This window comes from Nyctereutes procyonoides, unplaced genomic scaffold (assembly GCF_905146905.1).
Source record: "Nyctereutes procyonoides isolate TBG_1078 unplaced genomic scaffold, NYPRO_anot_genome, whole genome shotgun sequence".
NCBI lineage: Eukaryota > Metazoa > Chordata > Mammalia > Carnivora > Canidae > Nyctereutes > Nyctereutes procyonoides.
This window is the reverse complement of record NW_026575129.1, coordinates 580,988-597,741: the sequence shown is the minus strand read 5'-3', so window position 1 is coordinate 597,741 and position 16,754 is coordinate 580,988. Positions and strand designations below refer to the sequence as shown.

Below are 16,754 nucleotides of genomic sequence, written 5' to 3'. Positions count from 1 at the left end.
AAGATTTTATCTATTCGACAGAGAGAGATCCAGAAAGCACAAATGGGAATAGCCCAGGGAGAGGGTGATGCAGGCTCCCCGCTGAGCTTGGGATCATGACCTGAGCCAAAGACAGTTAACTGACTGAGCCACCCAGACAACCTTCATTTACTAATCTTAATCACAAAATAGTTTGGGTTTCATCCTATAAAAAAATAACAATAATCACTAGAAAGCAGCAAAGGTTTTTTTTTTTTAGAAAAGGCCTTCATCTCTGGAATTTACTAGCAGTTCTTTGTAGATTTTCACATGTCTGCCTGAGGGCAAAAATAAATATTTCTACATGTAGAACAGTGATCCCCTTGACTTCACTTTGGTTCCTGATAATTCTCTCAGCTCATGATTTATAAAGTGTGGTTGACTATGAAATGCTTGCGATGGTGGGATCCCATAGGTATTACTAACTATTCTCAATGGGCAAATATTTATATACTTTATAAATGATTTTGATACATCTATTTTTATACTTTATATATCTATTTTTTTAAGACTTTATTCATGAGAGACAGAGAGACAGAGAGAGAGAGAGAAAGAGAGAGGCAGAGACACAGGCAGAGGGAGAAGCAGGCTCCATGCAGGGAGCCCGACGTGGGACTCAATCCCAGGTCTCCAGGATCAGGCCCTGGACTGAAGGTGGCGCTAAACTGCTGAACCACCCGGGCTGCCACTATACATCTATTTTTTAATGCTAAAATTTCACTGGATTGGATAAAGATAAATGAACTAGTAGTATATTAATATGTGCTTTGATCTTTAGAAAGAATGCCTTATTTGGTCAAATTATAATTTTGGAATTATAATGGCTAACCCTTTTATTTGAGATAGAAGGAAATACAAACTAGTTTGTGTCTGGTTATAAAAAAAGATTAAGAAACAAAGTTATATTAACCTTTGACATATAAGGATATATCAGACCCATTTTGTTTTTGAGTTTCTCCTTTGAATGACTTTATTGTAAGCACAGATCTTTCATATCTTATTTAAGCTTAGAAATCTTCCAAAGAGGGACATCTGAGTGGCTCATTGATTGAGCATCTGCCTTTAGCCCAGAGCGTGATCCTGGAGTCTCGGGATCAAGTCCCACATCGGGCTCCCCGAAGGGAGCCTGCTTCTGCCTCTACCTGTGTCTCTGCCTCTCTCCTCTCTCTATTTCTGTGTCTCTCATGGATAAATAAATAAAATCTTTAAAATATATATATATATTCATTTTAAATAGAATAAAATTCACTCTATTTTGCAATTCTGTATAGATTTGACCCTTTAATAAATTGAAGATACATTATAGTGATTATCTTAGGGATCTTATTTTCCTATATATTGCATATTTTGCTATTTCATTATCCTAGGAATTAATAATCATTTTTCATCATTTATGCTAAAAGATAAAATCATAAGAAAATGAAATAGTAGAATCACCAGAATGATGATCTGGTACTGAAATCAACCATCACTATTATACTATCTTTCAGTTTGCTAATGGTATTACCCACAGTATTTTATCTTTGAAGGAAAGTATAAAAGTTGTATAGAGACACCACTTTTGCAGGGGGTGTGTTTTGGTAGCTTTCACTGATGAAAGCTTTTAATAAAAGCTAAACATAGTTTGAAACAATGAAACTTTCAACATAGTTGAAAGTTCTGAATTTTTCATTTTCTGCCCTTACTGGCAAAGAGAAGAAAACTGACTGGAGAGTTTCACAATTAGACAAATCAGAAGTGAATGCAAAGAACTAACAGCACTCTATAATGATGGTGAAATTGATCTTAGAAGCAAACTCTCAGCATATAAATTTTTAGATGACTCAAATAGGTATCTTCTCAAACTTAAGAATCAACGAATAAACAATGAATTTTTAAGTACAGCAAATATGGCATTCTTATCTAGTCACTCAACAGGAAGGACTTCATCATAGAGTATTTTGCAACAAGAACTTGGAATATCCCATTTTGCTAACAGGATATATGATACTGTTCTTTCATCCTTTATGATATTTATGCACTAAAAATTATTTAATGTGTTTTGTATATCAACAAATGTCTAAGGCAGATGTGTATACAAAGGGGACAGAAAGGAAATAGATGATGTAGAAATGAAAACCTTATTGGACTTGTACTTCTATGTGGTGTTTATAAATATAAAAATGAAAATATTTTACAATAATAAGAGGAAAGAAAATGGATGTCTTCTCTTTAACAAGATTATGAGATGTCAAAGTTTTCAATGTTAATGTTTTGATGTTACAAGTGCAAGATAAAGAACCAGACATAATGATAAGCTAAAATCTATTAAACATGAGTATATTATCTGGAATCTTCATTTATAGGATGGATAGTTTCAGGATCATGCATAAAAAATTGATGAGCAGCTACTTGCTTTCAAAGGACATCCATACTCATTTCAGGAAAATATGGGATAAAAATTCGTTTACTAAGTTACAATTTTTATTATAATTCCTAATAAAGTTATTGTTCACCATCCCTTGTTACTTCTCAAGATTATTCATAAAAATATTCAAAGATATAAAAAATAAAAAGATAGATACCAATGACTATTTTTCATGAGAAATACTCTTATACTGAGTTAAATCAATACATAATTCCTTTAACAACATTAAAGAATGATTGCAAAAGAGACCACTTAAATTATTTATGGATAATTAAAACATAGACTTGCTAGTAGATCCCTTTAGTTATAGAAAAACACTGTAAACTGCCTCATAATATGCCACTGCAGCTTTAAAATGTATGTGGATGAATTTTTTTCAAAAAAAAATTTCAAACTAAGGAAAAATTATGCAACATGCCCAGAATGTAACTGGGCTCTAACAAGATTCTCAAATGTTCAATCATTTCAGGGTAATTGTTGTCTTTTTTTTGTTGTTGTTGTTTGAGTTAAAAACAATCATATATATTGATAGTAAATATTATATGTCTCTGAGTTTCAAAGTCTGGCTAGACTATTAATTAGTTATGACTTTGGGTAACTTACATAACTTCTTTGAATAATAATTTCTTTATATGTAAAATAAGGATGTCTCCTTTGCAGAATTTTGGGGGAGTGAATACTAAATATAATAAACCTGGGCAGCCCCGGTGGCGCAGCGGTTTTGCGCCGCCTGCAGCCTGGGGCGTGATCTTGGAGACCGTGGATCGAGTCCCACGTTGGGCTCTCTGCATGGAGCCTGCTTCTCCCTCTGCTTGTGTCTCTGCCTCTCCCTCTCTCTGTGTGTCTCTATGAATAAATAAATAAAATCTTAAAAAAAATAAATATAATAAACCTAAAACAATGCCTAACATTGAATAGGTTCTTAACAAATAATACTTATTCCTTACAAAAAGCTATGCTGGAATTTGGTTGTTTCTCACTAATTTTAACCTGTTTGTGATTTTTCTCCTGAGCCTTGTTAATTGCAGTTTCTACAACTTCCCTTTAATCATCAACCAATTAAACTTACTCCATTCGTCCTTAAATATTTACTGAATATGTATCATGTGACAATTTAAATCTTCACTTGTTCTTTAATAATAATACTGACACTATTAAAAACATACAATATCTTTATACACTTAATTATTACCTGTATTCCTAGACAGTAAAATGCTAAAAAGCAATGAATCTGTGGGACATGTGGTATATATCTCTTATTTTTATAGCACCTCAGTCAGGACCATCATATAGCAAGTCTTAATAAATACTTTAAATGCGAAGATGAAGGGCAGCCCGGGTGGCTCAGCGGTTTAGCGCCGCCTTTGGCCCAGGGCCTGATCCTGGAGACCCGGAATAGAGTCCCACATTGGGCTCCCTGCATGGAGCCTGCTTCTCCCTCTGCCTGGGTCTCTGCGTCTCTCTCTCTCTGTGTCTCTCATGAATAAATGAATAAAAACTCTTTAAGAAAAATAAATGCAAGGATGAAGATAAACTATATTCATAAACTGTATCACCATAACAATATGTATAGTTCTGTAACAGTATTTTTCAGCTTACTTGAGTAAGGAGAAGAAGATCTGAAATTACAGTAAAAGTGAAACAAATGAAAGAGCTGGGGAGAAAAACAGGAAGCAAAACACATTTACAAAATAGCCATTATGAGGATCCTACCAATATTTAAAAATACCATACTGCTTATATAGTAGTACTGTAAGATACTAATGAATTTCTCAAAATAACAGTTAAAGAGCTTAAAATTTAGAGACTCAAAAGCTTGAGGGTAAAAAACAGAAATAAAATGTGTACATGCAGAGTAGGTATTAATAGCACTGTTCATCTATTATAGATGTGTACTGTGTACTTTTTAGACTAAAGGATTTTTTACTGTTATAGTGAAATCTATAAAATACCAACTACCCGACAAGTTTTTATCCCACAAAACCAACAGATGTAAATAAAAGATAATGGAATAAAATTTCAATTTTATCCAACAACAACAAAGAATATTTCTGCTTCGAACATGCCTGGCTTGCCTCTCTTCTATACAACAGGAAACCAGATAAAACATGCCCTTTGAAATTCTGTTTCTGAAATCACTGACTGCCAAATGTTAGAACTTTCTATCGGATGCATGGGATGCACCCTGTGGTGCTCACAGGCCGGGGGTTGGGGGTGGGGGTGGGTGGGTGGCGGGGGAGAGCCCGCACTGTGGCTTTCTTTGAACATCTGGGGCCTTCCTGGTGACCAGAAACACCATGGTTTTCCCTCCAGAGCACGACTTTGCCTCAGGCGTGGATAGAGCCAGCCTGGGGTGCTGGGGTGCTCTCAGCCAAGGGTGTTGTGGCACCTCTGGACTTCTTTTTCACCTGGTTCAGAGCAAACCCAGAGCCAATTTTACCCCACCCTCACAGCACATTCACTTCTGCCCATACTGTCCCGTCAGGCGAAGGCTGATGGAGGCCCCTGGGTTGGCCTTGATCACACACACAGGGAGCCTGTGCTGGATCCAGCTCCGTCAGGGGGACTGGTTCTCATTTCCATCACTCCTTCCTAGTTCTATGGTTTATGCTTCTAAAATGAACAAGACTTGGGGGATCCCTGGGTGGCTCAGTGGTTGAGCGCCTGCCTTCGGCCCAGGGCGTGATCCTGGAGACCCCGGTTTGAGTCCTGCGTCGGGCTCCCTGAATGGAGCCTGCTTCTCCCTCTGCCTGTGTCTCTGCCTCTCTCTCTCTCTCATGAATAAATAAAATCTTAAGAAAATAATAAAAATAATAAACAAGACTTGATCACACACACACAAAAGTAACTGCATGCAGTGCATTAAGGTATCAATGAATCTCTCTCCCCACCCCATCCAGTTGTCCTTGAGTTAAAAATGTTAAAAATCAATACACAAGGGAATCCAAGACATATATGCAAAGTCACCTTAGGAATCAGAGTAACAGAATAAGACCTTGTGGTATAAACACACTATAATAAAAATTGATGTTAATAAAAATGTTTTGATCCAAATGGAGTGTGGGTGGTTAGAAAACAGAAGAAGGAAAAAAGAAAGGAAAATAATTATTGGCAGTGCTTACTTAAATATCCATCTCTGTAAGAGGATTAATCTAACAATGTCACTCATCATTTAGAATCATAATTACTCCCCTTGGCAGAAAACAAAAATATGAGATTAAGATGTAGGAAGAAGACATCAAGCCTAGATTTGAGATCAGGAAACAAAGAGCAATCACAGGGCCTGAAAAAATGTGAAAGGATTAGCGGCTTTTGGGATACTGAGGCAGGAAACAGAGCTGAAGTAAGAATTAAGAATAGGAATAGCAGAAGCTTCCCTTCTTTGCACCTATGAGTCAATTAAAATAGGATGGGAGGTTCCATTCCAAATTATTATTCTCCCAGCTTCTCACTATTCCTCATCTACTCCTTTGCTTCTCCCATCACTGCTGTAAATGACTGCTATGGCAGACAAGGAATAGAAAAGGCAAAATATTAACAGACAATAGTAATACACAAAGTAATGCAGGAGAAGGGGAGAAATGAGAAAGAACATAGTACCAGCATATGCAAAAAGGAGAGAGAAATTTTGCAGCTGTCTGGCTGTGGGATCATTCATATGTAAAGAATGTACATAATCTCATCAGATTAACTACAAAGTTTTTATTTAACTAGATTTTATGACTGGCTTTGGTCTTTTTTTCTAAGTGCAAAAGTTTGTCCTATTATTCAAAAAATCTGGTAAGTCCTGTGAAAATGTGTTAAGGAAGCCTAATTCAAACTTGGGAAGCCATGAAGGGAGGACTATCACACACATACCACTTGTCAAAGCTTGCATAGTCCAGTTGGAAGAAAGATTTCCCCTTTGTCCAGCAATAGCAAGCTGTCCTCACCAAAAATACAATTCAAAAAATTTGTTGACACTGCTCCTGGGCACTTTAAATTGCCCAAAGGACCATTTGAGGTCTCCTAAATGGTCTCTATTCAGCTCCCCATCTCATGAACACAAGTATGTCTTGGTAATATTTTCCCACTGGTTTGAAGCCTTTTTACATAGACAAGCTACTGCTTTTTCAATAGCTAAAATCCTATTGAAAAAAAAAAAATCCCTATCTGGAGAATCCACCCTGAGCTCCATAGTGTCTGGGGAACCCATTTTGCTGGTCAAATATTACAGCAAGTCTGTCCTGTTTGGGCAGTTCTACAGCATTTCCACTGCTACCATCCTCAGTGTTTAGAACTAGTCAAACCAGCAAACAGCATCATCAAAACTCAACTGGCAAATCTGTGGAAACTCTTGGCCAAAAGTATCGCTGATAGTCCTAAATCTCAGATCCACCCCTTTAGAATTCATATACTGTCACCTTTGAGATAATTTTATTTTTTTATTTTTAAAGATTTTACTTATTTATTCATGAGAGACACACACAGAGAGGCAGAGACACAGGCAGAAGGAGAAGCAGGCTCCTTGAAGGGAGCCCGGTCCCAGAAATCCAGGATCACACCCTGAACCAAAGGCAGATGCTCAACGGCTGAGCCACACAGGGATCCCCGAGATAATTTTAAACTTTCTTTTTAAAAAGATTTTACTTATTTATTCATGAGACACACACACACACACACACACACACACACACACACACACAGGCAGAAACAGAGGCAGAGGGAGAAGCAGGCTCTATGCAGGGAGCCAGACACAGGACTAGATCCCGGGCTCCAGGATCATGCCCAGAGCCAAAGGCAGACGCTCAACCACTGAGCCACCCAGGTGTCCCTCACCTTTGAGAGAATGACTGGATGTTCTATACCTCTAGCTTCCACTTCTTTTGACCTGCATCTAATAAAGAGATATACTCCAGTATTACAAAGGCCTAATTACATCCCTCAAAAATAATCATGCTCTAGTAGGCCAATCTTTTTTTTTTTTTTAAAGATTTATTTATTTATTTATGATAGACATAGAGAGAAAGAGAGACAGAGATACAGGAGGAGGGAGAAGCAGGCTCCATGCCGGGAGCCTGACGCGGGACTTGATCCCGGGACTCCAGGATCGCCAAAGGCAGGCGCCAAACCGCTGAGCCACCCAGGAATCCTCTAGTAGGCCAATCTTTTCACAGCACACTCCTGGGAGATGAAGCCCTCAAACTACACACTGTTTGTAGTTTCTTCGAAAAGATATCTCCAAAAAGACTCTCTTCAACCACATTGGAGAGGCCCTCATCAAGTGTTATGGAACAATCCTTGGATCACTAAACTCCAAAAGTTGACTCCTCGGATTCATGTGTTTCATCTAAAGAAAGCTCCAAAACCCTGACTGGAACTGCCTATCAACTACTGACCTCAAATTAAAGATTTCCAGGAAATAGAGCACAGGACATTGAAGCAGACAGCTTCCCTAAGATGACAGGATCAGGCCTGTATATTTTCTTCTTTCTGCTTTTTCTTATTTCATTTTTCTCCTTGTCTATCCTCATTTGAATTTCCCAATCCCTTGACAAAACCTTATTGATTGTTGGATCGGTCTACAGGAGTTGCAACCCTTTAGTCTTCCCATAGCAAACCTTTTCATCATCTCCAATGTGACCACTAACTATACCCATATCCCTCCAGATATTTCTTACATTCAAACTTCTATAACCAGGTTTTCCTATACTTTGAGCTCTCTCCTACCATAACTCTCAATGCAACCAACCATATTTATTCTACCTATATGGTTCCCCTTTTGCTCTACTACTTTAGGTCACTGTAACAAAACAAGCCCCCTCTATACACCCTTCAAGAATAAAGTCCACAGAACAGAATAAATTCTCCCTAATTATTCCCCAAACACCACTGACACTTGGTTCAAAGGGTCAATTGAATAATCCCAACTAATAGCACCATTAATAATCAAACCCTTGCAGGAGTCTTATGTGCACCACCTGGTTTTATCTGTGCAGCAAGTGTGCTATTCAATGGGCCAATGAGTGTTTATACAGCTGGCAGGCTGGAGGCCAACACATACTATGATTTCTAACTTGGCCCGTGGATCCACAATAAATCTGAAGCCTTTCATTAGTCCTCCTATTGGTCTTCCCCATCAAATCTTTATTGCCAACTTAAATGGGAACTCCTAGGAGGTATACATTACTCTGGATTTGTCTCCATCATAAGGGCCCTTATTCCATTGGTGGGTGTTCATGCCAGGGGATGATTAGGAAACACTCTCTGGAACTGGGAAAACTCGCTGATTCCAGCACCGAGGCAATAGCAGTCCAACAATGATCACTTGTCTCACTGGCTAAAGTAGTTTTGGATAGTCACATAGCCCTTAATTACCTACATGCTGAACAAGATGTTTATGCAATAGCAAACACCACCTGTTGCATTAGATAACTGCTTCCTCTGAAGCAGTAGAAAACCCCAAATTTATAAAATTAGGGAACAATTATATTGACTACAACAAATTCTGCCTGCAGATTGTCCACCTGACAATCTATGGTCTTCTGATCTCTTAGGCTGGTTATCTTTGGGCTTGGGCTCCTGGTTTAGCAGTACTACACAAACAGGGTCATTATCTTTCTCCACTTATTTCGTATACTAATTTTTAGGGTTTGTATCTGTTGCCTATCTAACCTTTGTAAAAATGGTGTACTCCAAAGGGTAATACTGGCACAATATTTCAAGATGATCTCCAACACTTGAAATCATAAGATAGACTTTCGATGGGAAACGCCTAAAGAGTTCTCTATCCTATCCTCTTGATGGTTTCCAACCTGTGCACTTCCGTCCAACATGGGACACGACACCCAGAAAAGGTCCTGGCTGGCACCAAGGGACAAAAATGATTCTAATAAGGAACAGATGACCTCAACTCTTGATCAGTACCGCTTTAAAGAAAGATCTTTATCAAAGCAAGTTAATGTGAAAATATATTAGGGAAACCTGAGGTAAAACTGGAGTGGGAGAGCCATGAAAGGAGGGCTCTCACAAACTTATCACTCATCTTAGCTTGCATAGTCCAGCAGGAAGAAAGAAGATGGCTTTTTGGTGCCAATAGCCAGCTGCCCTTGCTTACAACCAAGGAGAAGCCACCACCACTTCAGCTGTCATTTACCTCCAATGAACTTTTGTCCAAAATAACCTCTCCCAACTTCCTCTTTTCCTCTATAAACGGAAGCTCTCTTCTGTTCTCTGGACTTGCCTATGGTTCACCATGGTTGGTTTGTCCCGAATTGCCATTCTTGAATAAACTTGAGTTCACTAGCTGAATTGCTAACTTTTTTCTTTCAGAAAATTGACAATCCTATAAAGTTCATTCATAGACCAGTATGCTTGGGTTACTTATACACATATGAATATATGTGTTAAGACCTAAGTGTAACTGAAAACCATTAATTTGGAAGATACACATGCCCGATGTTGATCTAGATAGGTAAAATACAATCTTTTTTTGCACCAACATAAAAGATTAACGGACTAAGGGGAGCAGTCATCTCAATATTCCTATATTCACTTTACACACTTAGTATATCCACTTTTGTGAATACACTTGCAAGGATATTTTATAATAATTATGTATAATGTCACAAAAGATGAAAACATACAAGTTTCTTGTAGCCTTTTACATTTCTGAAACTAGTGTTTACATGTTCAGACATGGACATAGATGCACTCACCACTATACAAATGAATATCCATTTTTACTTGTGCAAATATCCATTCACAAATATCCATTTGGCAGCACAATAGTTGGGATATATATGATAAAAAGTGACCAAACTAATAATGCTATTAAATTAGTATTTATTAAACACACATCCAAATTCATATGATTTTAAGGATGAAGCCAGCTATGATTTACACCCAGGGACTATCTGCTTGCTCACTCTGAACTCACATGAATCCCCATAGTGGCAATTCTTGAACAGGCCTCATAGGAATATTGAGAGAAGATAATATGATTGATTAGTATTCAAAACGGGGGTGGGAGGTGGGGGGTGGGGGTGGAAAATGCATCCAAAGGGGGAAGCAGTACCAGTTAAATCGGAAAAGGCAAAGAGACTGAAGAGTAGCTTTTATGTTTTTTTTCCGAACTTCATTTTCATGACATGCTGAACGTCACACAGTGATAAGTCATATAAAACGATCATTTTATATTATTTTGAATAGTTTATATGATAACTTGGTGGAAAGAGATCAGCAAACAAGGACAGTCCTCTTTTTAAAGAAATCCCCAAAGCCACTGTTTTAACTAAGAAGACCTGGGGTGGGGATCCCTGGGTGGCTCAACGGTTTGGCGCCTGCCTTTGGCCCAGGGCGCCATCCTGGAGTCCCGGGATCCAGTCCCGGGATCGAGTCCCGCGTCGGGCTCCGAGCGTGGAGCCTGCTTCTCCCTCTGCCTGTGTCTCTACCTCTCTCTCTGTCTATCATGAATGAATGAATAAATAAATCAATCAATCTTAAAAAAAAAAAAAGACCTGGGGCAAGTGGCCTACAAAGATCCAGGATTAGATAACAGAGTAAAGAGAAAAGGCTTTGTCACTTTCAGGTGGTAGGAATAAAGGTTACCTTCATTCAAACCCTAGTTCAGGTATTAAAGTTAAATGTGTACCTTCCTTACGTTGTTTTCTATTAAAATCTCCTCCAAGGCAGAGCTCCCCTGCGCCCCCTTTTTACTTTTTACTGTCTTAAAATCACCCAGTAATTGGCATAGTAACCTGCATAGAGTATATTTGTTAAATTATTAACTGAAAGACTATAATACATGAATGATATCGAATGCTTCCTATGCACTGAGCACATAGGGACTAAGGATAGAAAAAATCGATGGAAAAAATGGATGAAAAAATTTAAAATTCTTGCCCCTATGGAACTCACATTGTAGTGGAACAAAATAATGCATCCATTTAAACATTTATCATGGGATTTTCATATATATTAAATGATTTCTTTCTCAGAATGCCTCCTCCCTCAACCCTAGTTAAAAACAGACCACTACAGGGAAGCAATTTCCTACAAAGTGGAAACCTCGGAGATAGAAGTGCTGGTGGCTGCACCCACACACAACTTAGAAATGCAGAGAAAGCAACAGAAAGTCCGTTTTCGATATAAACATATACTATGCTCCCCGGATGCTAAATCGCATTATTAAGTGGATTTCTCAACAATTCACAATCATTTCCTTAAGGTTAATGTCCTTTAAAACCTAGAGCTCAAAGAATCAAACATTAAATTTAACCATATAAGGTAATCAAAGGGAAAATAAAACTTGTTACAGTATTGAACATTCTAAAGACATAATTTAGTAATTCAGTAAGGAAAATATCCTAAGTGGATTTCTTTCTTTTATCTCTTTTGAATGACAACCTTGGGGTTAGGTGTTAACATGCTGTCAAAGTATTTTCAAAAGCATTATTTCAAGGTTTTATTCACCTGAATGACTTTCAATTATGAATTACTACTTGATTTCACAACGGGAAAGTGATCTGTAACTTATTTACGGCGGATTCAGCATCTCTAAGCCTCGATCTAGGGGAAAGAAAGGACATCAATCACAGGCACTTCTCATTCCGGTTTTTCCTGGATCCCAGTTAGGGCGGCCTCTGTCGCTAGGAGTCACACTTCTGGCCACTTTGCCTTCTCCATTCTCAAAAATTTCAGTCGTTTTCCAGCCACTGCAGGATGCGGGTACTGCTTCTCACGTTTAATAACGAATTTTGTGGTTGGCGATTATTAGGAAATCGAGAAGAGGTGAAAGAAGCAAACAAGAACTGAAGTCACAAAATTACACGCCTCACAATAAAAATCGTCCCTATCGTTTACGCACCGACTACTGGGCCTTGCGCCCATCGCCTCATCTCTTCTCCATCTCTTCTCGGGTCGCTCGGCACCTCAGGCTCCCCCGCGGCCCGGCCGCCCTCAGAGCGACGACGTCCGTGGAGCTGGCGACCGGGCTTCGGGGGCGTTTTGGCCCACAACGTGGAGCAAACCCCAGGCTACCATTTCACATTCTCACTTTACTTTAAAAACTCTTCAAACGTCGTTTATTCTCTGATATCTTCAAAATTACTCTCCACAAAATGAACGCTCGGAATCTAACAAATGCAAAGCGCTTGCCCCGGTGAAGCGCGGCACGCACCGAGTGTGAGGCGCGAGATAGGAGGCCTTCGGCGGGGGGCGGCCGGGTCACCAGCGAGGTCGCAGACCCTCCCGGCGCGGCGGAGCCCGCCCGCACCCCCGGAAGCCGCGCGGCGTTCCCGGGCCTCAGCAAGCGGCCGCGGAGGGCGGGCCCGGGTCCCCCCCCCCCCCCAGCCGGCGAGGCTTCGTCATAAACACGCCAGGCAGAGACAAGAAGCCCGGCCGCGGGGACTGATCACACGACCGGTAGACGAAACCCACCCGCCACTGGACCGGTCCCCCAGGCGACAGCCTTCGGGGCGCCAACACTCACCGGTGGCCTCAGGATCGCGACTACAACTCCCAGAAGGCCGCGCGCCCGACGCAGGAGCGCCCCTCCCAGAATGCAGCGGGGCGGGGGCCCCGTCCCTCCTCCCTTGTCCGCTCCGCCCGCCTCTCCGCCCTGCGTCCCCGGGGGGGACCCGAGGTAGGGTGCGGGAGGGGACCGCCGGCCCTCGGCGTGCTCCGTCAGACGTCGGAGGGGGCGGGGGAGGGGGACGGGGACGGGGCGGGGGAGCAGGGGAGGACGGAGGGGAGGGGACAGGGGAGGGGTGGGTAAATAGTGGGCCAGGCAGGAAGATGGCGGCCGCAGCGGAGGTGTGAGTGGAGCGGGGCTCTGGCTGGGCTTTCTCTTCCCGTCTTTCCTGTTCCTTTTCTGTTGGAGGCCGGCACCGAAGGGGCTGCGTTCGGGTGGTAGCGCCGGGCGCAGCGCAGGGGCCACGGCGGCGGCCGACGGCTGGAAGGGCAGGCTTCCCTCGCCGCTCGTCCTCCTTCCCCGGTCCGCTCGGTGTCAGGCGCGGCAGCGGCGGCGCGGCGGCCGGACTTCGTGCCCCCTGCGGCCCCCCCCCGCGCCGGAGCGGGCACTCCTCCCTTCCCCGCCCCCCGGGCCCTCACCCCGGCTCCTGGGCGCTTCCTCCGGCGCGGCTCGGGGAGCGGGGGCTGGTCTCCCGCTCGGTTGTCGCGCCTCCATGTCGGATAACCAGAGCTGGAACTCGTCGGGCTCGGAGGAGGATCCGGAGACGGAGTCCGGGCCGCCCGTGGAGCGCTGCGGAGTCCTCAGCAAGGTGAGCCGCCCGCGAGGTCCGGGGGCCAGCGGCTCAGCCCTCACCTGCCGCGAGGCGAGGCGCGGCGCGGCGCCGAAGGCGTGGGGTGGGGTGGGGCCGGGCTGCCCCGGGGTGCGGGGGTGCGGGTGCGCGGGTGCGCGGAGGAGGGGCTCGGTGGCCGCGGCGAGCGCTGGGGAGGCTTCGGCTCGGGAGCTGGACTCGGCACGTCCGTCGGGCGCGGGAACCGGGCTGGGCGGCAGCGCTGTGGGAGCTTGCCCGCCGGCGGTGGGGAGGGGTCTCAGGGACACTTCGGTGCTGCTCTCCGCAGTCTTTCAAAAGAGAGCTGTTGGCTTGGCACGTGACGGGTGCAAGAAACATTCACGGTAACAGGAACAGATCGGAGCAGAGGCTGACCTTTAGTCCAGGAAGAAGAGCGCTGTTAATAATAAAATATTCTTGCCGTCACAGGGCCAGAGTGAGGAAAACCCTTCTTACCTTTCCTGAAGGTTTAAAAAAAACCACCCTTTTTCAAAATTTTAGCAAAGCACATAGTTGTAGGACTGGCTGTGAAGGCTAATTAGTTAAAATGGATGAGGCCCTTTTTTAAGAGAAGATGGGTGATTTATTTCTTTTGATCGTACATGGTTTGGGGCTTGTTTGTTCGTTTAGAGTTTTAGCTAAGAGAGGATTCCACATTCCCCTTTTACTTCCTTGTTCCTTTCTGTTAAATTTTTAGAAATGGCCAGTCCTTCAGCAAGCTGGTCATAAGATTCGAGATCATGTGCAGCCACTGGCTATTAAGAAACCACCCTGCTTCCAGTACATGTACTTTGGCTAAGCATTTGGATCTTTATTGCGGAGTTGTTTCATATTAGGTTTTCCTGTTATCTATTCAAGGCTGGTGAGAAAGGCGTTAGTTAGGTAAAACATAAGTGCCACAACCAAGATCTGCGAGTGTTAACGTTTATTTACACAGAAGAATCATGATGTGTGTTGATACTGGGATCATTGGAATTTCAGTGAAAGGCTTTCTCCGTAAAGCAAAGGTCGAAGCTCCCTCAGGTTCCTTTAGATTAAATGTGTCTTGTAGTTTTGGAGTCTGTGTTGAACACTTTGTGTCGTAGGTATACGTTTTCTGGTGGAATTTCAAGTGTGTTCTTTGCTTCTCAATTCTGATAGACTGATCACTTTTCTCATTAAGTGAGAAGTAAACATACAAATTGGTACTCTGGTGGTGCTGAGTATTTTACAAAATAGGCTGACCTTTTGACCTACTTGATATTACTATTTTGGAGGGTTGAGGGGTGACTAGTGGAAAGAGTCCTCAGTGCCCTGAGTATTCACGGTTTGCAGAGCAGTATAGTAGAGACAATGTTCAATGACAAAGTATGGAAAATCATCTCCTTGAAATTTAAATGTTAAGAAATGTACTTTTTGATCGATTCTATGGTGGTTGAATAACTTTTATGTTGCTGCATACATAGAATTAACAGGAATAGTTTTTGGTATTTTGTTAACAGCAATGAAGGAAATTCCTCTGAAATTTAACAGTGCATTGTTATACATAATGATTTCTGGAAGCTTTTTAATCCAGAATATTTTATATTGAATCCATGTTTTAAAATTTAAAGTGCATATATATTTTGATCCGTTTGTATTCACCTGGTAATTTATACAAGAGTTAAAACTCAGCCTCTCTGTTCTTTTTCTTCAATTGAGTAATGTAGATAAGTCTCAGTACTAATGTGTTTTGTTTCTGCCCGTCCAAAACGGACTGAATTTGGAATGGGGGGAGGTGATAAACTTACTAGAAATATACCGGTCCAAAAATAGGAAAGTTGTTTTTTCCTATATGGTAATTTAAAATACATGGAAATACCTATGAAGCATATTTTCTGTGGAATCACTTCTTAGGCTTGTAAGTTCCACAAATTCTGGATAGACAATAATTCTAGGTGATTGATAACAAATATCAGGATGGATATTGATGGGAAGAGAGTCATGCCTTGGTGGGACTTGAGAACAACCAAATCTGCATAAAATAAATCTCAACAAGCTTCTTGTGGATTCTCTCCATCTTTCAAGGTTTACCTTATCTTGTATTTCTCCGCACACCTATTAGCTGAAATTCTGTCTTTAGAGTTCTTTTTTTTTTTTTAAGGTATTATATATTTATTTGAGAGAGCTAGAGAGAGCGCATGAGCAGGGGGAGTGGCAGAGGGAGAGGGAGAAGCAAACTCCCCACTGAGCAGGGAGCCTGACATGATGTTCCATCCCAGGATCCTGGAATCATGACCTGAGCCTAAGGCAGCTGCTTAACAAACTGAGCCACCCAGGTGCCCCCATCTTTAAAGTTTATTTAAAACACTATTCTTACTGTGAAGCCTTTTCTTATTTTGCCAATCATTCCATAGTGCCTTCCTTTAAGTTCCCATAGTATTTTATTCGTAACTTGTTCTGAATCTTACTCTAAATGTATTGTTTTCCTTTTGAAATTATGCTTGCTGGACTATTGGGAACAGAAATCTTTGATTCTGCTTCTGCGTTTAGCATATTGCCTTATCTCTATTAGATAGAGGGAATAGAGGGAATGTTATGAGAAAGGCAAAAATCTGCCTTCTAGGAGAAGCTAACATTTACTGAATAAAGGTCTGGAAGTTTATGTAACTTATTGGGTCCTCTATAAGAAAAAAACATGGGAATGCCTGGGTGGCTCAGCAGTTGAGTTCCTGCTTCCCTTTCGGCCCAGGGAGTGATCCTGGGGTCCCGGGATCAGGTCTCGCATCGGGCTCCGTACATGGAGCCTGCTTCTCCCTCTACCTGTGTCTCTGCCTCTATCTCTCTTTATCTCTCTCTCTGTCTCTCATGAATAAATAAAATCTTTAAAAATATATATATAAAATTATAGACACAATTGTCGGGACCCATTCTATCACTTGCAAGAGGTCTGTTCTAGTGAACTGCAACTGAAGGTTAAACTTCATTAGTTCTGCATAACTCTGTCCTCAACTGAGAAAATACTATGTGCCTGGCAGTGTTCTAAATCTATCCTTGTTTAATCTTGACAACTTTAAAAGTTGGAGTTTGAG

The 16,754-nt window shown here is 41.7% G+C and overlaps 2 protein-coding genes across 6 annotated transcripts in view; one reads left to right on the top strand and one right to left on the bottom strand.

Annotated features, from left to right (window-relative positions):
• The window catches only part of POLK (DNA polymerase kappa), a 65,482-nt gene extending 52,292 nt beyond the window's left edge, over positions 1–13,190 (bottom strand). Inside the window, exon 1 of one of the 2 annotated variants that reach the window (XM_055342230.1) lies at positions 12,897–13,190. The gene's annotated coding sequence lies outside the window, so the exon portion shown is untranslated. Of the gene's footprint in view, positions 1–12,272; positions 12,743–12,896 lie in introns of those variants that run through there. The other variant, XM_055342229.1, reaches the window with a different exon arrangement.
• A 13-nt stretch (positions 13,191–13,203) lies between these two features.
• Positions 13,204–16,754, top strand: part of CERT1 (ceramide transporter 1) — a 105,882-nt gene continuing 102,331 nt past the window's right edge. For 3 of the 4 annotated variants that reach the window (XM_055342234.1, XM_055342232.1, XM_055342233.1), the window contains exon 1: positions 13,461–13,686. In XM_055342234.1, the coding sequence (XP_055198209.1) occupies positions 13,591–13,686 (96 nt within the window). In that variant the 5' untranslated portion in view covers positions 13,461–13,590. Of the gene's footprint in view, positions 13,687–16,754 lie in introns of all 4 variants that reach the window. The other variant, XM_055342235.1, reaches the window with a different exon arrangement.